The 19822-nt window shown below is 36.3% G+C and overlaps 2 protein-coding genes and 1 pseudogene across 5 annotated transcripts; all 3 read left to right on the top strand.

Moving 5' to 3' along the window:
- The first annotated feature begins 811 nt into the window (after positions 1 to 811).
- On the top strand, positions 812 to 1778 carry LOC113700617 (F-box/kelch-repeat protein SKIP6-like; annotated as a pseudogene).
- Positions 1779 to 4506: 2728 nt separating this feature from the next.
- LOC113701153 (uncharacterized) lies at positions 4507 to 9397 on the top strand. Of its 3 annotated transcripts, none has more exons than XM_027221671.2 (10): positions 4507 to 4819; positions 5839 to 5934; positions 6076 to 6184; positions 6545 to 6613; positions 7030 to 7106; positions 7395 to 7483; positions 7914 to 8043; positions 8667 to 8757; positions 8837 to 8902; positions 9023 to 9397. In XM_027221671.2, exons 2-10 carry the CDS (start codon positions 5918 to 5920, stop codon positions 9140 to 9142), a joined length of 768 nt encoding a protein of 255 aa, XP_027077472.1. In that variant the 5' UTR covers positions 4507 to 4819; positions 5839 to 5917; the 3' UTR covers positions 9143 to 9397. The 3 variants fall into 3 exon arrangements, with proteins under 3 accessions (XP_027077472.1, XP_027077471.1, XP_027077470.1); XM_027221670.2 differs by having other exon boundaries at positions 5839 to 6013; positions 6110 to 6184; XM_027221669.2 differs by having other exon boundaries at positions 4508 to 4819; positions 6110 to 6184.
- Positions 9398 to 10408: 1011 nt separating this feature from the next.
- On the top strand, positions 10409 to 16114 carry LOC113701152 (OVARIAN TUMOR DOMAIN-containing deubiquitinating enzyme 5). 2 transcript variants are annotated; one of them, XM_027221667.2, is made up of 4 exons: positions 10409 to 10559; positions 14664 to 14775; positions 15101 to 15585; positions 15691 to 16114. In XM_027221667.2, the coding sequence occupies exons 2-4, from the start codon at positions 14672 to 14674 to the stop codon at positions 15975 to 15977; spliced, it is 876 nt and encodes a 291-aa protein (XP_027077468.1). In that variant the 5' UTR covers positions 10409 to 10559; positions 14664 to 14671; the 3' UTR covers positions 15978 to 16114. The 2 variants fall into 2 exon arrangements, with proteins under 2 accessions (XP_027077468.1, XP_027077467.1); XM_027221666.2 differs by having other exon boundaries at positions 15101 to 16114.
- The last annotated feature ends 3708 nt before the right edge of the window (positions 16115 to 19822 follow it).

The following is a 19822-nucleotide window of genomic DNA, read 5'->3' as shown; positions in this document are numbered from 1 at the left end:
TTTCATTTTTTTATTTTGACATCTTGACTTGGTTACGCGCGTTTGTATGTCCCGAAACGTATTAGATCGCTCTAAATTGAACGACTGAGTCCCGGCGAGAGTTGGGCAGGCGGCCCGCCGAACTCTTTGGTTCGCCTTAGGGTGAGGTGGGGTTGTCATATCTCTGCTATGTACTAGCACTTTTTTTGTTCAGCTTTACATGTCTCACGAAATGCTCAACATTAGCTGCCAACCATTTTCTTTTTGTCCACAAGCCCTGCTGACTGCTTTGGAGTTTTTTTTTAAAAAAATTTTATTGGAGAGCGCGGCAGCCAACTTTGTGCAGAGGTTGTCGGCTACCGGGTCTTGTCAGCCCGGACAGCCCGGTAGCCTACAGCTTTATTAAAAAACAAAAAAAATTTCGCTGCCAGACTGTGTTAGAGTCAGAATTTTTCAGTCGCCTTTTGGATGCAACCCGATACCCATAGATTTGTACCAAAACCTTGTCAGAGCCATACATGTGCGATTAATCTTTTTTTATCAATATTCTGAGTAATTAACCGAGCTGGACGAGCCTCGAGCTCGAGACCAAATACGCTGCTAACGTATTTTAAGGTACTCAATGCCAGGAATGTCAAGTCCAACCGGTATTATTTAGTACTTGGGAAATGCCATTCGGGAATTTTTACAAAGTATTATGTCTAACTTTTACCTTATGGGAGGTCTCTACAGTTAAATCTCAATACATATTTAGCTGCAACAACCTTGACCGACCGACCAACCAACCAACCAAGTCAACCAACATAGGCATTTCCCAAGTTTCACAATCCATATGACCGCCGCCGCCGCCAGTGGCAGCCAGCCGCCACAACCATCGGCTAAACTCCAGCTGATCCCAAAGCTCCCAGACGACGTGTCCATCGACTGCCTAGCAAGAGTCCCCAGCTCCCATTACCGTGATCTCTCTCTTGTCTCGAAAACATGGCACTCCGCCATAACCTCCTCTACACTCTTGACCGCCCGGCCCCGCCTCCGTACCATCCAAACCTTTCTTTACCTCAACCTCCGCATCGACAACTCCTTCGACTGATACACTCTCGTCCCTACTTGCCAAAACCCATAAAAACCCATTTATCCCCTTCCCCGCAACCGCGTCCAGCCCGTAGGGCCCGCGTTGGCTGTCCTAGGCCCGAAAATATACGTAATTGGGGGAGCTTTTGATGGAATTCCGTCAAATTCGATGTGGGTTTATGATTGTAGGTTCAATAGGTGGGAGGAAGGCCCTAGAATGAAGGTGGCCCGGGAGTTCGCCGGAGCGGGAGTTGTTGATGGGAAGATTTATGTTCTAGGTGGTTGTGTTGTGGATGGTACGGCTCAGTCTATGGAGTGGGCAGAGGTTTTTGACCCGGTTACCGGGTTGTGGACCACGGTGCCGAGCCCTGTTGAGGTGAGGTTGAAGCGGATGCACGCGAGCGTGGTGATGGAGGGGAGAGTTTATGCAATGGCGGGTAGAAGTGGGGAGGTGTATGATGTTGGGGTGGTGGGGAAGTGCGGAAACGTGTTAATAATTTGTCGGCGGCAGCCTGCGGTGGTTCAGGGAGTGTTGTGTTGTTGTAATATTTTTGGGAAGATTGCAGGGTATGATGTGGAGGAAGGTGTTTGGAAGGAGTTGCAGGGTGTACGTCTATGGCGCAACGATGGTGAATTTCGATGGGAGGTTGTGTGTTGTTTGGGAGAAAAAGGGGAGTGGGAAGGAGGTGGAGATAAAGTGTGTGGATATTGAAGTTTGCGGATATTGAAGTTTGGAAGTAGGGATATAGCCTCTGCCTGGCCCTCGACTTCGAGTACTTGTTTCCTGGACCACTAGAAAGATAGGGTTGTAGATGGCAAGTAATTTATTAAAATTTATTATTTGAAGCAATTTGTGGTGTTGGATTGGTTTTGTTAGGTTGGTCCCTGAAAATTAATCAAAGCTTAAATAATAGGATTCTTGCCAATTTAATAAAGACAATAACAAAATAAATAAAAAAAAATAGAAAGACACAGAGATAGCAAATTTACTATAACAAAAAGATAGTACAAAATCTAGAAAATTAGGCACCTAAAATTGAAAATATAAAAGAGTCTAATTAGCAAAAATTACTTAACGAATCAAAGGCTCATAACTTACTTTTTTAGTTTGATGTCTAATCAAAACCTCTCTTAAACTAAGGCGTAGGCCTCTGTAAACTTTTTTTGGACCAGTGTATATAGCACTTGGACTGGTGCCCTTGGCATACTTAAATTCAATTATATCCACTATATTTATAACCATCAAAAGAAGAGATTTCTTTGTAAAATTTCCAATAAGCTACAAAGACAAATTTAACAGGTTTGCTATCAATTATTTTAGCTACAACAATGTTGACTTATTATTGTAAGTAATCTTTCACCAAAATTCAGAGTATTAAAATCATGAAAATCTCGTATATCCTGACTAAAAACATGTTTCCATACTAGTCGTTTTATTACAAGGAGCAAGATTAACATTGCCATCACATAGCATCAAATCATAGATGAAGAATTTGAGATCATTGCAGATGAAGGTTAAATGGTTCCTGCTCAATGTCAATTTTCAATATACAATTTTGCAAATATGTACATTAAAATGGTTTCTCACAATGCAAGGATTCCGATGTGTGTATTAATCCCATTCTAGATTACTCTCGTTAAGTGTAATCTATCTCTTTTTTCATATTTTAACCATGAATTCTAATGGACTAAAAGACAATATGTTAGTAATTTAGTGCTAGAAATTTTCTAACGCCATCTGCCTATGTATGCATTAGGGAGGTTAAATGTAAGTGACATATGCAAAGTTAAAACTTAATTTCGAATTTCATAAATCAGAGTTGTTGTAACCATAATTGGTTTTTACTTACAAATGACACATTCATTAGAGTTGTTTTAACCATAATTGATTAAGCAGCAGTTTGATGAATATGTGCTTCTTGTATCTTTTGCTCATTCTGCTCTGTGGTTCCACATGGTTCTAATTTTCTCTTGGGTAAAAAAAAAAAAAAAGCCCCCGTGGTGAACGTAATACAGAGAAAAGCCCCTCGTGATTTCAAAACGCACAATACGAGACCTCATACTTTGAATTAAATTGTAAAGGTGACGGAATCTGTTAAATTTAACAGAAATGGACGAAATGATAAAAATGCCCTGATATAATTAAGCAAAAGACAACTTAACAAAATCATTTATTTTATTCTCTAGAGAGAGATAATTAACGGCTAAGGGGTAGAACAGGTATATTTGTTAAAATTTAGGTATAAATTTTTTTTTAAAGTTCCAATAATTCATTTCCGTTAAACTTAACGGATTTCGTCACATTTACAATTTAGTTCAAAATATGGGGTGTCATGTTGTACGTTTTGAAATCATAGGGGATTTTTCTATATATTAACTTTACCACAAGGGGTTTTTTTTTATTTTTTACCCTTTTCTCTTTGGGTTTGTATTTTCTGGTTCTAATTTTCCTTTTGTGTTTGCTTTAAAAGAAAAATAAATAAAGCGCTCAAACAAACCAGTAAGGACTAAACTGTTAGATCATAGATGAGCAAAGATTTAACCCAGATTTAACCCCGGGTTAAATCTTTCTTTCTTTCTTGTGTCTTCCGTCAGCCGCAGTCTACAGCGGGGCTACCAAGTCCACCAAACCCCATCATCAATCTCTCCTTTTTCTCTCCCCAACTGTTTCCCTCTATCCATCATCGAAAAGAGTTGAATGGGTTCTATTTGATAGTCTTAAATTTAGGAGATAATGGTAGGAAAATTTGTAAGTTCAATGATCCAATGTTGCGCCGGCAATAAGGATACTCTTGGTTGCTTAGTGCTTTATAGTACTCCCTCCGTCTCACTTTGACAGTCCCATTTCCCATCTTCGTCTGTCCCAAATTGTAGTCCACTTTCCAATTGAAGAATGTAGTTGTATTTTAATTTTTCTAAAATGCCCTTATTTAATGTAAGTTGTTGTTACTATAAATCTACCTCATTTAATGAGAGTTGATTCTTTTTTTACCATTAATTCAAGTTTCCATAAAGTTGTACTTTATTTAATGTGAGGGTATTTTAGAAAAATAGCAATCTAAATTTACTTTTCCAACAAAGTTAACTATTTTTTCTTAAATTTTGTGAAAAAAGAAATGAGACTATCAAAGTGTGGGACGGAGAAAATAGTATTTTTGAATAGATAACTGTTTTTCAAGGAATTGAATAACCACCGACTCTCGGAAAAGGCATACGTATGCCCCCATTTCCCAGCCATAATCTGCTACATGACGAAATAAAGATTCTTTTTTTAAGACAAAGTATTTGTAGAAATGTCTGTGAGGTATTTCTGAGATGACCCTTTAATGCTCCCTCAAATTCAGGTTCTTTTACCCATTGTAGAAGTTCTCTATGAAACTTTTCTCCAAATTGAAATAATGGACATGTCATAAAAGGTATTAAGACCAAAAAAAATTAAAAAAGGGTCCATATGGTTACATATGGGGGAAAAGAAAGACTAGTACATTTGTAACCGTATATTCAAGTCCTCCCGCCAACCTTATCCCCAGACCCCGAGTCCCGGACCAACTTCACAGAAGACAGAAAGAAGGAAAGAAAACCTGAGGAAAACATGGCTTCCACCTCCGTTTCAACCCTTTATTCCTCTCTGTTTTGCCATTCCCATATTAATTTACAATGTTGGAATAATCGAACATGTTTCAGGCATCCCATGAGTTGGAGGATAAGAGCTTCTTCATCAGCTGCTTCTGGTGTGGACCTCAGCATTCTTGAATCTGCAATTTCCAAGGTTAGTCTTTTGTTCACAGAAATTTGTTTTTCAACCTTTATTTTTCTCCATGCGGGTTTTTCTTATTGTGGATTATTAGTGCATTTTACGGATATAAATGGAAAAATTGTTGTCATCTGAGGTGTTTTTACTAATTTTTGCTTCCATTTTTTAATTTTAGATAAAATGTGAGCATTGAATTGGTCTGACTTTTCACTTTTGGAGAAATTATTGACTATTATGAGAATCCATATACGGACAGATGGAAAGTTGGCATTTTTGAAACCGATTCAGAGTGAAATCTTCGCAGAATTCTTTTTGGAATGTTCTGCACTGTAAAACTGTAGGCAGCTAAATGGTAACGGTGGTTATGAGAAATTTATTTGAGATTGAGTGAGGATAGGTTATTGCCTTTAGCAGACGACATTTGTTTACAGATTTGCAGGAAAACTAGTAGTACACATGTTAACGTTTGTATGCACATTTAAAACATAGAAAGTACACAAGATTTGCACATGAATAATAATGTCCATCTCTGATTTTCGTACCACTAATATTCACATATTAAATGCTAACGGTTAACTCCTGAGGCCAATCATTGGTCCTGCCACGAATCTGTAACTAGTATTAAAAGGCATTTTACTTAGTTTCTTACTAAGTTGTGAAATTGCAGCATGGTTATCCGACCAGTGTAAATGTTACTGTATCACAAGATCATTCTTCTCTTAGCCCTTCTTTTATTAGGCATATGCAAAACAATTTTAGGGTCTATCACATCACTAGCTATTGATATAGCCTGAAGGCATCTTCAGCAAATTTAACCAAAAACGAGTTCAATTTTTAAAATTTATGAAGCATTTTTGGACCCGTTAAATGTCCAGATGCAGTTCTTTGCTATGGTATGACAAGTCGCTACTAGGATAAAATGCTTGTGCACATCAATCCATTCTTTTATCCATTTGATCAGAAAAATATTAGAATTCTGCAATGCCTCAGTTACATTTTGTTTGATATTGTTCTCATCTATTGACATGCTGCAGAAAGAAAGTGATGCAGTTAAAGAAGTACTTGATCAGCTGAGTGAAGTTGGTTGGGCGAAAAGGTGGAGTTCTCAGCCATATGTATCACGCCGTACGGTCAGTCTCAACTGAGAATGAGAAGTTATGGGAAAGTTCTACTCAAGCATTAACATCTTCTACAAATCTGTGCATACATGTACTCTGAAAACATATATTTTATGTTGTTTCCTTAAAATATTCTTTTGTTTTCATCTGCAGAAAAATGACAATTGTTCTGAAATTTCTGTCGCAGACATCTCTTCGAGAGTTGACAACCCTTGGGATTAAAAATGCAGAGAACCTTGCAATCCCAAGTGTTAGAAATGATGTAAGTTTGTCGTGAAATGCATATTCTCAAACACATCCACTGATTATATAGAAGTGCATATTCAATGCTTAAAAAAGGTCTCAACTTATAAGGCCACCTTGCAGGTCTTAACCAGTTCTGTAGCTCTTCAAGAAATAGAGATATTGGTGTGTCCTATATCTGCATTATCTAAAATAAGAAGAATTTTAATTTGGCTCAGAATTCAAACATAAAACCTTGATGCATTGGCTCTGATGTTTTCTTTGCAGCATTATGTATAATTACTTGAGAAAATGGAGATTATGTTTTCATAATTTTCCTCAAAGAAATTTACAGTAGTTCTGATTCATTTTAGTTTAACTAATTCTTCCAGTAGTGCAGGCAGCGTTTCTCTTTACGGTGGTAGGAACAACTGGTTTTTTAGGTGTTCTCACTAGCCAGCTTCCTGGGGTAAGCTTTATGTCCATTGGCATACTTATTTTGTCTACTCCCGAGCATAGATAGATGAATCATGCAGGCGAATATCTTTCTGCTCATGTATATGAGAATCAAGCCTTAATCATTGTGTTGGAGCACCCTTCTCTGGTGAACTTAAAGCTACAATAACAGTAAAAAACTGTAATATTGATCTTAAAGCATATGATTAATGATATTACCACTCAAAATGCGACTTATATTAGTAAATGAGTGGTGCCATAAACAATTTTATGCTTTATTAGGTAAATAGGTGCAAAAGCTCCACAAATTGAAGTACATTGTATGAATTTGAGACACTAAGTCACCTCCTTTTTGTTAGATTTCTGCAGTTTTTTGCTTGATTGTCTAGTGATGCATAGTATATGATCATCATCTTTATGCTCTTTCAGGATTGGGGTTTCTTTCTTCCATACTTAATTGGGAGCATCTCTTTAATTGTTCTGGCAGTTGGGAGCGTTTCCCCTGGGTAAGTCATAAGATACATCTTTTCGTATGCCCTTGATAGATGTGAAGTGTGAAAAGTTAACTTTTCCATGATTGTCTACTGAAGACAAGTGAGATTAGTGAGTAACAGGCACAGAACTTTCACTGTACACCCAACCATCGATAGAATTCAACATGCAAAAACACAAAAAAAAAAAAAAGAAGCACAGACACAAGGTCAGAAGACAGGCTTAGTCGTAGAGAGAAGAGAGGGAGTGATAAGAGTGAAGGCAAGTCTTACAGCAAATGCTGATATGTATTCATGATATAGTCTCCTTCAGGCAGCCATTGGTGGGTTTTCATCATTTTTTCCTGATTACCAGGAGAGGATTGCTAGACATGAGGCAGCTCACTTTTTAGGTAACATCTTTTTCAGTATGGCAAATGTAGATCTGCAAATGTAAGGAAGTATTTGTCTATATATTGTTTTATGAAATACCAGACAAATGCTGTGGAACTTCAGATTTTAGTGGTATAAAAGGAATCTGAAATGTAAAACTTAATCCACCAAATGCTTTTTTTTTTTTTTTGTTTTTTTGGAGGGGGGGGGGGGGGGAGCCTTAAGCCACAATACTCAGTCATAAAGCTTAAGCTGGGATGAGAAATTAAATCCCTCAAGGAATTCTTTTATTTTTGTTGTACGTGACCGCAGTGTGGAAGGAGGAGAAAGAGAAGGAGGTGGTCTCCAAATTATGATGAAAGTGGATGCTGTCTCGTACAATTTTGCAAAATATGTGTGTACCCCAAATATTTTGCTTTGGCATGACAAAATTCGCTGTTGAAATTGCAGTTGCCTACTTACTTGGCCTTCCTATCCTCGGGTATTCACTGGATATTGGAAAAGAACATGTCAATCTCATTGATGAAAAACTAGAACAGCTGATATATAGTGGACAGCTTGATGCCAAAGAACTAGACAGGTATCTTTGTCTTAATACTAGAGCCTGTTGATATAATGGGAAGTGTATTATCTTATTCCCATTTCCTCTTTAATATCTAGCCAATGTGATGTTCTTGTTTGAAGAAGAGTCGAAATAACCGTTAAGGCATGTCTATTTCATGTTATACTGTTCCATTCAAGTTTTGCAGCAACACTTCAGATCCTAAGTTTATGGTGAAAAAGAATACTACGAACCGACCTAGTGTTGAAAGTCCTTATTAAATTAGCTTGTATGTAGAAGGGAATCACTTCTTATTGGGGGAAAAATAGGTAATTCAGAATGATACACAATCACAAGGTAATGAACCAGGATTCTCATTCACTGGAGCTTTTGAAAGTTCCTTTTCATGTCAAAACTTGGGTGGATTTATAGGACTGCACATAAAGGCAATTACCACCAGTCTCTGAAGTGTCCAATGGCTTGTATTTCTGTCCTTCTAATCTTGAAGAACCTTGGACCAGCTGTGGTTCAAATGGTGGAGAAATAAATCAAAGCTCCTCCGCTTGGACGAATCTGAACCTTCCTATCCCAAAGCTCAACTGAAGTTTTAAGGATAGATTTTTTGAAAGACTAATAAACTAAACTTTAGTTATGTTTCTCAGGTTAGCAGTAGTTGCAATGGCTGGATTGGCAGCAGAGGGACTAACATATGATAAAGTGGTTGGCCAATCTGCTGATCTATTCACTCTTCAGGTCTAAGGATTTCCTGAAAATGCACTTTCCTTGGAAAGATTTCTAGTTACATTGATTTGGCTTCTTCCCCTGCTCTCAGAGATTTATAAATAGGAGCAAGCCGCAGCTTAGCAAAGATCAGCAACAAAACCTCACAAGATGGGCAGTAAGTTTATGCAACTGATCACCTTAAGCCTGGTCTGATTTGTGTTTAGTACCAAGTCTTGCAAGCAATGAGCTCATCATTTACTTACCAACACAATTAATCCTGAAAACTACATTGTAGGTACTCTTTTCTGGATCACTGCTTAAGAACAATAAGGCACTTCATGAAGCATTAATCTCTGCAATGTCAAAGAAAGCAACAGTTGTGGAGTGCATAGAAGCAATTGAAACAGCAGGGTGATCAAAACATGAAATTATGGCAGTTTCGTGGAGAAGAACAATCAACATGATTTAAGAATGAGAACAATGCACTTGATCAGTCACAAACCAGGAATTCATTTCTGACAAGGGATTCAGCATTGAGTCTGAAGAAAATTTGCCACTCTGAGGGCTTTGCCTAAACCTGTTGATTTGTTCTTTTTCTTCTCTCAGATGAACTGAAAGTTGTCATTCAAGAAGTCTAAGATCCTTCAATGCATGTTGGAACTTGGAAGTATGTTTTGGTATCGGACAGTTACGTCAAATTCTTATCTTCCTCCTTAAACTGTACCATATCATTACCTTTTAACTTCTTGGCAATTGTACCAGTGGTCTAGTGGATTAGAAAAAAAAAAGGCAACTAGCCATAAAATATTCTGAGTAATTAGACAATGTTAAGATTTGGAACTTACTGAAAATTATAAAGTCATGAAATAAAATTTGTGAGGTCATATGAAAAACTGAAAAAACTGGAAGATGATTATAAGATAGGGCTCTGAGGACCCTTCTCCCCTGACTTCTAGCCCAACCCAGTGAATATAATTTAGGTTGATTCATCAGCTCTGTGTTATTAGATATCGTGTACCTCATATGCTCTAATCACTAATCTCTTTTGCTTGCTTGACCTTTTTGCGCCCATGTTTCTTCAATAAGATTATTCTAATTAAAATCTTTCTCCTTTAGTTATTCAATTTTACTACACCTATCCATAATAACAACAACAAATTACCAAAATTATATGGTTATTCCATAGATGGATCAAATATATGTGTGTGTGTATATATATATACATAGTGGATTCATGTTTTTTTCTCGATTGATTTTTCTCCACTCGAAGATAAAACCATATAAAAGTTTCTTGGAAAACCAAAATAGTAATTAATTTTTCACTTAAAAAATTATTTTTTAGGAAAATTTTTTTTGAGCTCTATTATTTGTTAAAAAATAACTAGTAGGACTATAATACTTGAAGTCTTTGAACAATTTTAAAAACTTAAGTTTAAAAACACCAATTTGGACCAATTATATGTATATATATTGTGGATTTAAAATTTTTTCCTCAATTGGTTTTTCTCCGCAGGAAGATAAAAGTTTCTTGGACAGCCAAAATAGTAATTAATTTTTCACTTAAAAAATTATTTGTTAGAAAATTTATTTTTGACCTCTATTATTTGTTAGAAAAATAACTACTAGGACTAGTCTTGAACAATTTAAGAAACTTAGGGTTAAAAACACCAATTTGGACCACTTTGGGCCTCTCCACTCGTAATATTATATAATCCTATGGCAGCATAAAAGTTTCTTCTGTTTTTAGTATTGCCGTGGTCTTTGTCCCGCCTCTGCTCTGCCTACCTCCCTCTTCTTCTTTCGCCGCCGCCGCCCGCCACCGCCACCGCCAGGTTTTTATTTTGTTTTATTTTTAGTCAGTTCTTCACCTCCCGCCTCTTTTCATGGGCTTATTTATTCTACAGTCTTAGATATTTATCGAATTTTCTGTTCTTTTCTATCCGTGGAATTATCATGAAGAAAGCATATTAATTACTGAATTCAGCTGAATGCTTGCCACAACTTGGGTACAATTATAAATTTGGATACCTGTGGAAGTCTGGGAATCTTGTTTAATTTTTCTTTTCCTTTTTTTTTTTCCTGGTTGTAGCGTGGAGGGGTATAAGGTGAACGCATGAGTGAGAATTGTGGACTAGCTATTGAATGAAGTTTACCTTTTGATATCTTTGAGTAGTTCCTCTATTATGTACTGTGTTTTGTCTTAATTTAGGTGGGCGGGGGGGGGGGGGGGTAATTTTTTTTTTTTTTTTTTGGTTTTTTGGCTGTTCAGCAGTTTGTTACTGAGGTTTGTCCTCTCTGTGTATGATGTGTTCTCTTATCAAATAAAGTTACATTTGTGCTCAAAATAAAAGAAAAAAGTTGATGATTAAATAGAAATTGAATCGGCGCTGTCAAAGTTTGATTTTTGTGTTAATAATTTTGGTTTTGTTCCAGTTTATGCACTCCACTTGCACTTCAGATTGGAAAGAAACTAAACTAATAATGAGATTGAAGAGATGGGTAGTTGACGGTTATGAAATTATTGAAGAATTTGCTACAAATAATTAGGCGTATTCCAGTGAAGTATGAGTTGTTTTTTAAGTTAATATGAGGTCTTAATTTACATGATTCACAAGGGCTTTATCAAGGTTTACTAAAAACCCATTTAGGATAGCTGGTCATTTTTTGGACTAATTGAGAAGTGAGGATGTTGGCAAAGAATGTTTACTTTTATAACATTTGTCGGTGGAAGAGTAGTGCTGAATTGTTACTGGCAACACGTATGGAAGAAATCATTCATTCGGTAGAGTGCAGATTGATTCAAGTCTATTTGCATTTGATTTATAGTGGACAAACCTTTCTTTGCTAGCTCAGCTGCAACTTTTTATGCACTTTGTTTTCAAGTTTAGGGTTTTTGGATGTTTTATCCATATTCAATTAGGTTCCTTTAATAATGCAAAGCAATAAACGATGCTTGTTTATTTAAGTGCTAACACTTTAAACGAAGTCTTGAGTAGTGTTTGTTGTTGGCTGGAAGCACTGCTTGAGGTTGTCTTAACCTGGTCTTGTGAGTCATTTAGTTTCACCACCAGGACCAGAGAGATCCACCAATTATGTTGGCAGTTGGTCTCAGGAAAGGTGGTCAGAAGGCCCCTAGTGCAGTGTCTTAGAGCAGCTTAGGATGATAAAGTCAATAGATGCTGCTTGTGTCTGAATTCAAACAGGAAATTAGAACTAAGCAAGGGCATAAATAAAATGCAGAGAGTGTAATAGGGGCGATGGAAGAAGTTATGGTAGTTGATTCTCTTACTTGTTGATCATCAAAATAATCAAAGCCAGTTTATAAGGCGGACGATAGGAGCCCTAAATATTTGATCTCTTTCTCATTCTTCTAAACCATGACGTGTGTTGTCAATGCCGTAGAATGTTAGATTCATGGAGAAAAATGCTTAGTCGTAAGAAGGACGTGCTTATTATAGGTGAATTAAACTTACATCTCAATTGTTCTAAAATCAATGCGAGCTAAATACTGAAGAAGATTATAGGAATTATAGTGGAAAATGAGGGGATCAGAAGTATGTGTATTTTTATGTATGTAAATTTACAAGCTTTGACTTAATCTGATCTACATTTAGTTACTTTTGGCTTGTTATCACTCAGAAATCATAAAGAAGCTTAGGGTTTTATGTTAGAAACTCTGAGACCACAATAAGATGAGCTTAAAACTGAGAAATGGCATAAATTTTTTTAATTGTATAACATTCTTCTCTTGAAAGTAAATAAATGAAAAGGAATGGAACTGCTTTAGTACTTTTCTATGCTGATAGTTGTCACCCAATACTTTTCATGCCAGTAAGTCATGATCCGGTTAATGAGATTTGTGGTGTTCTGTTATCAAGCCTTTACTTTTGGTTATATTATTGTGTGACATTTTCCAATTATATGGCTTTATTGATGGGTGTTCCTTCCCTTGAATCTTTTGATGTTGAGATTACAATATGGACTATCCTCACTGGACGTAAACTGGAAAACTGAAGTTAAAGTCTTTAGTGAAACGGGACCTTTTAATCTATTGAGCATGTCTATGGCCTTGAAATGTGTAAAGGTCAAAATTTAAGTCTAGACTAGGAGTGTGCAAAATCGAAAAATTCTGATTTACCGACCGATTTCGAATTGAATTCGGAATTTCGAATTCGGTAATTCGGAATTCAAATCGGAATTTCCGATTTCGAATTAGTCGAAATCGGATCAAATTCGATAATATAGTTTTTGAAATCGGTAGTTCCGATTTCGAATTGGAATTTCGAATGCGGAATTCGAAAGCGGAAAACTAATTTCGAATTCGTTTTATAATATTTATATATATAATAGAATATTTTTTTACAATATATGTAATATAAAATTTATATTATATAACATAATAACAAATTAACAATAATACGTTATACATCTACCAATTAACAAAGTTACAAAACAACCTCCAAAAAGGACAAAAAAGCAAAACCTAATCTGTTAAGCACTTAAGCTCCAGTCTTCGGTCTTCCTTCCTTCCTCCCCCGCTAGTCTACCAGTCTCACAACTCTCACCTTCCTTCCTCCGCCGAGTCCGCCGCCAGTCTACCAGTCTTCAGTCGAGAAGGAGCTCAACTAAGAGCCTTCAGCCTTCAGCTTTCCTACTTTCTCAGGTTTCATCTTCACTCTCTCTCACTCTAGTCCTTCATCTTCAAGCCATCAAGCTAGCCATCATCAGCCCGACAGTCTTCATCTTCAAGCCATCATCAGCCTTCATCTTCAAGGACAAATTGATGTACGCTGGTGATTTTACTTAATAGGGGCTATGCTATAATTGTTATTAATTTGTGTTTCTAGTTTATTTTTCTTAGGCATTTCATCAAACAGCTTGTGAGTATTCTAGTAGTTGCGAAATTTCAATAAAAGCAATATCTTTTAAGAAGGTGATCTAAAAATTAGTCAATTTTGGTAGTTTTGGTCTTATTTCAGTTTCCCAAATGCAGTTTATTGGAACATATGTGCCTGCTATTTTATTCTTGTGGATTGGAATGGTTGTATAAGTATTGTAATAAATGGACTTTGTATAAGTTACTGCTACTGCGACTGCTATTGCCACCGTTAGTTGTTGCCTTCCCAGGTCTCAGGGTGGAGTTCGATTGGCCATGTTCCTCAATCGACCTTTTGGCCGTTCTCAAGATGATTTCCTTGCAGCAACTTGATTGTGTTGGTTCCATTTTGAACCAACTGCTAGATTTAATTTAACCAAAGATGCATCTGCACAGCCAGCCTTCGTAGAATCCGTAGTCATCAGAATATGAAACTGATCATTTAATATTTCTGCTTGCCACTGCCGGTGTTGCCTGTATTGTGATGCAGACTTGTGAGAAGTTATTAAAAAAAAAATTGGAAAACAGGTTTTTGAATTTGATGAATTCGGAAGAATTCGGTAAATTCCGAATTCTGAATTCCGAATTGAATTCGGAATCGAATTCGAAATCGGAATTGGCCAATTCGAATTTGAATTCGGTCGGCAATTCACATGTCAAAATTTCGAAAAATTCCGATTTCAAACTTCTGGTTTACCGATTTCGAATTCGTTGCACACCCCTGGTCTAGACTATGAACTAAATGTGCAATAGTTGCATGTTCTTGTAAGTTTAAGAATTCTTGATTTAAGGCGCGTTGACCTCTGTTAACCTGACTGCCATTTGAGCATGTCCAGATGAAAAGAACGAAGTATATACATGGGCCATTACACCCATTTACTACTACTTGTTGGATCTTTCGTGATATTTCATTCCTTGCCCTTAGCTTATTTAAGACATGAAGGAAGGATACATCATAATCAAGTGACAAATGTCTCTTTCATTTCACAATGCAAAATTATAGTCATCGAAATGTGATGCTTGCCTGACATTCCAATATTGCTGTCCTGTTTAATCTCAGAGTTGCAGATGGAGGATGGACCTGAGGTGGTGGGTAAGCCTTCTGAGGAGATTTTAGAAGACACGCCTGTGAAGAAGGAAGAAAGCCTTGAGGAGATGCTTTCTAGGCATAGGTGCTGTAATGTTTGTCTAGACTTTATCAGTTCTCTAATTTTGAATATGGTGTACCACTGTTGATTCAGTTATCTCTCCCCCTTCTCTCTCTCTATCTCTCTCTAACAATTCTACATTCTTAGATGTTTTATGTTAATTGCCATTGATATATAGTTTGAAAGTGGATGGATTTGCATTGGGAACTTCTACAACAATTTCCTGAATTAAAGAAAAGAATATTAAAGCTTTAGTAATTGATAACCTATTTTGAAACAGATAAGTAGAACCACTGTGTTTTGAATTGGTTACTGTGAATAAAAGCATTTTAATTCATGTATACTGCAGGAAAGAGATCTCCCAATTACAAAATAAGGAAGTGGGAATGAAAAAGGCAGCTGCTAAGGGCAGCAAGGCTGAACAGAAAGCTAAGAAGAAAGAAGTGGAGCAAGAGATATCCAATCTATCAGCAAAACTCAAAGAAAGACATGCAGAAGAACTGGCTTCTGCAGGTTATGGCAGCAGCAACAAGAAAGATAAAGGAGATCTTGACAATTTGGTTAAGGCCATTGCTGGAGTTTCAGCCACCAATCAAACTGAGAAATCAAAACCAAGCAAAAGTGTTCAGAGGCGTGAGAAAAGAGCTCAACAAGAAGCAGCCAGAGAGCAAAGAATACGAGAAGAGCAGTGTAACATTGTCAGTGAGAGAGTTGCAGAAAATGAGGGGTTAGAAAAGAAACTTGAGCCACTTGGATTGGTCATTAATGAAATAAAGCCAGATGGGCATTGTCTTTACCGAGCTGTTGAGGATCAGCTCGCCCTCCAGGCTGGAGGTACCTCTCCTTATACTTTCCAAGAACTTCGGCAAATGGTGGCATCATATATGAGGAATCATGCATCTGAATTCCTGCCCTTTTTCCTCTCTGAGAATATGGCAGATGGAGAATCCACTGATACCCTTGCAGAGAAGTTTGAGAATTATTGTACAGAAGTGGAATCAACGGCAGCATGGGGAGGACAGTTGGAACTTGGTGCTCTAACTCATTGCCTGAAGAAACATATCATGATATTTTCTGGATCCTTCCCTGATGTGGAGATGGGAAATGAGTACAAATTTGTAGGTGGAAATGGCTTATCCAATAAAAGTATTATGCTGTCATACCATAGGCATGCATTTGGGCTTGGTGAGCATTATAACTCCGTCATTCCAACTTCCGTTCAATAGGGATGACTGATCCTTTGTCAAAATGTACTGTTTGTGACGTCGATGTTGCTGAAAACATGTATCAAATTTGGGCCTGAAGCAACAATTTTGTTCTCTTTTTACATTGTAATGTTAGACATGACATTGCTTGTCCTTTACTTTTTCCTTCTTTCTTTTTTTTTTTTTTCAAGTAAGTTATTTCGACTCTGCTGATAGATTTATATGATTAATGATTTCTAGACATGACATTGCTTGTCCTTTACTTTTTCCTTCTTTCTTTTTTTTTTTTTCAAGTAAGTTATTTCGACTCTGCTGATAGATTTATATGATTAATGATTTCTATACATATATCTTCTTTTTCTGCAACAAGTCTTGTGCATGTAGTTCCGTGAATTTTTTGATCTGTTCTGTTTTTAAATGTGATGATCTTTGTTTCAAGCTCTTATAGGTGAATGGATAAGTTCACCTGAACTGCCGTCAATTGTTTCTATTCGCTGATCCAACTAAATTTCTTGCCTGTCATGAAATTTGAGATCCTTGGAACAAAATTTCTGAGAATGGTCTGTAGCAACTTCTAAGATCTGCGTTTTCAGAATAAATGCTTCAGTAAACAGATGGTAAATGCATGAGCTGCAGCCTGCTGGTGGAGATCTTCATCATCTAGTTTGTCCTCTTCTGTGGCTTACCTGCACTTCCATGTCCGTCTCGATGTGTGCTCAGTAGCTTTGCTTGTGTCTTTCCTAAAACATCTCATCTTGTTAATCATTACTTCCTCCGTCCATTGAAAATATTATGCTTTCTATTTTGAGAAATGGAGGTCTCAAAATGTTTGTTATTTTACTATAGTCAAAGTTACTTTTAATCCCTTTTTTTTTTTTTTTAATGTTATTCCCACCTTTGTTCATGTTTCATACTAAATTCAAATTTAAAATTTGTATGTTAGAGAGTAACTTTGGAAACAAATTCATTGACATCATCATGAAGCTATTATTCTTAAAAACTTTGGGATAGTGGTCTGTTTTATAGAGATGTAAGAAGTGGCTGATTGATTGAAAATTTCTGTTTTTCATGTCTTAAAAGAGAATTATAGGCAAACTTTTGATAGCACAGCACTGTGCATGGATTATTCTTTTCCTTTTTGGATCTTGATACCGTTAATTTTATCTACCTGAAACTTTTGAAATTTAATTAGTTTCATGTTAATTAATATGGTGCGGGAATGTGCTACATGTCATTGGCTATTACTGTTGGTTTTGCTCCAAATTTTCTAATTTCCTGTGGTTATGGGCATATGGAGTTGAAACATTAGATAAACCACTTCATGTGGTCAAATGATCTGCTTTAAAGATCACAACCCCATCCCTCCTCCTACGAGATTTTTCTCAATTTCATTTGATTTGTTGTATGTTCTATTAGGCGATGCTTGAACTTTTGCTGTAATTTACTTAGGGAAATGCCAATATCAAAATACATAAATTGTTTCAAAATACATATTGTTTAAGGGAAAATGCCAGTTTTCATCCCTAAACTTTGGGTCATGGATACATTTTGTTCTCAAACTTTCTGGCATAACACATTTAGTATCTGAACTATCAATTTTTGGCCAATTTCATCCTCAAACAAGAAATTGATCAATTTGAATGGAAATTGAAATTGGGAGAGTAAAAATAGCCATCCTATTTTGCTAATTTTAAGTCATGCAAGGCTTTTCAGTCAAGAGGTTCATATTCGTCAGGTGTCTAATTTCCGTTCAAATTACTAATTAGTTTCCCATTTGAGGATAAAATTGGTTAAAAATTGATAGTTCAGATACTAAATATTTGTGTTATGTCAGAAATGTGTTTAAAATAAAATTGGTTAAAATTTGAGGAAGAAATGCGTCCATAACTCAAAATTTAGGGATGAAAATAGGTATTTCTCCTATTGTTTAATGTACTTCGAAATAAAGCAAGCATCTTCTTAAATTCCACAAGCTTTAATTCGTGGTTGATTATGGATGATTGATTGTAAAAAAGGATCCAAGATTTCCAAAGTATGCAAGACATTGAAATGAAAGGAGAATTTTTTTGCAGAACAAACTTCAAAAGTGGAAATTATCTGTAGTATTCTAGCTTGTAATATAAGATACAATCTTATGTCCCAGGTTTTGTTACCTTTTTCTTCCACCATTTCAGTCTTTAATTTCTTGACGGAGGGTACCCAACCATCATTTGATTCTCTTCTACTTTTTTTTTTTTTTTTTTTTAATACAGGGAGTATCCCAATTTTACCAGACTAATTTCCTTACGCCTGTGCACCCCGCCTCTCAAGGATATACAAGCGATAGAGAGGTGATTCGAACATACGATTTCGGGACCTAACTAGTCTACCCGAAACCACCCGAGCCAACTCTCAAGGTTTGATTCTCTTCTACTAACTCGAGGAGAATTGCTGTCATTTGCACGCTCAAAGATAAGAATGCAAGTTGCTGTTGGCACTGTGACGTGACTTTCTGATGTTAGAATGTCAAGTGTTGGATGCTGGGGCTCGACAATGCGGATTTTGTTCTTGAGAGAAAAAAAATGAAAACAATTATTTGATCAATTTTAAGATGCTCAGGAATAACAGAACAAATGTGCTACTTTATATTTTTGAGTAAATCTTATATGTATCAATAATGTATGTAATATTACAGTTAGATACATAAAATATATGTAAAAATTGGATTTCAAATTCAAATTTAGATAAATTATCATGGATGATAGCACATATACTATCAGCATATATGTGATTAATATTATATTTTATCAGGCTCGAGGCTTCAAAGTGAAATCTGGTGCTTGAGATAATTTGGAAATGAATATCTTCACAATATTCTATTGCACGAGTTGCACTCATCCAAATTGCCTAAGGTCAAAATTGTAGTATAACAAAATTTTAAAAAAATTTGTATACTTTAACAAGGTGGAGGTGGATTTGATAAAAGCTCCATCCTTGGCCCCTTATAACCTTATTTCAAAAAGTTCAAGAACTGATAATTAGCTTCATTAAGTCTCGTTTGGGTTTGGGGTTATGGTGAATTATAAAGAAACACTTGTTACACAAATATTTTCAACAGAAGTTTTTTTTTTTTTGTCAAACAAACAAAAGTTGGGCAGCTTAAATTACGAAAAATTAGTTATCGAATACCCTGAAAGTATTTTTACTGCTTAAAAGTTTTTTTTTTTGGTAAATGCACCCCAACTCCAAGTGAACCTAAGTTTCCATGTCAAAGGGTATCTGATATGATGGGAAAGAAGACATAGTTGGATCCAGGTTGTTTAATCCATTTGTCATGCGGAGAAAATCAAGAAAGCATCTTCTTTGTGATAGAGAACAATAGTGCTCAGAAATGGAGAATCTGCTATCCTCCAAAGGCTGCACAGTCCTTCTCGGTACCTTCTTCTTCGTTTTGTACGGATTTCGATACCATGCTCATAAATGGCTTGGTTAAGGAATGTATGCTGTTTCTTGAAAAAGATGGGTGCCCAATTATCCGATCTTATCATGATTTTCTTTTTCATTTCTTTTGGAGAGGGGGATTCCTTTTTGTTAGTAATCAAGGGCTGAATCAACTGGTAAACAATGGTTTCTTTTTTCTCTTTTAATCAGTGGTCCAAGCTGTATAAAAAAGACAGAATAAAGGTAGCATTAGTACTTGAAAGGGAATCCCTCCCCTGCACCACACAGTTGAAGGAATAATGTTCTGTTTGTTCTGAGAAGTCCATCTCTCGTTTCATCTTCTCTGGCCAGTTTTGTACTATTGACATTGCCCAAAAAGGGATTTGGCTTTTGAGAACAACATAGGGGTAAATTGAATTTGTCAACTTATACAATTAAATTGGCAG

The sequence above is a fragment of the Coffea arabica genome, chromosome 7e, assembly GCF_036785885.1.
Source record: "Coffea arabica cultivar ET-39 chromosome 7e, Coffea Arabica ET-39 HiFi, whole genome shotgun sequence".
In the NCBI taxonomy this organism is placed as follows: domain Eukaryota; kingdom Viridiplantae; phylum Streptophyta; class Magnoliopsida; order Gentianales; family Rubiaceae; genus Coffea; species Coffea arabica.
The sequence above is the reverse complement of the archived record's forward strand: the minus strand, read 5'-3'. Positions and strand labels throughout refer to the sequence as shown.

Bases quoted from the DNA above. Each gene is read 5' to 3' on its own strand.
- LOC113701153 (XM_027221669.2), top strand. From the start codon at position 4,643: ATGGCTTCCACCTCCGTTTCAACCCTTTATTCCTCTCTGTTTTGCCAT. The intron at 4,820-5,838 runs GTTAGTCTTTTG...GACATGCTGCAG, and splicing joins TTGAATCTGCAATTTCCAAG to AAAGAAAGTGATGCAGTTAA. The intron at 5,935-6,109 runs GTCAGTCTCAAC...TTTCTGTCGCAG, and splicing joins CATATGTATCACGCCGTACG to ACATCTCTTCGAGAGTTGAC.
- LOC113701152 (XM_027221666.2), top strand. From the start codon at position 14,672: ATGGAGGATGGACCTGAGGTGGTGGGTAAGCCTTCTGAGGAGATTTTA. The intron at 14,776-15,100 runs GTGCTGTAATGT...TGTATACTGCAG, and splicing joins GAGATGCTTTCTAGGCATAG to GAAAGAGATCTCCCAATTAC.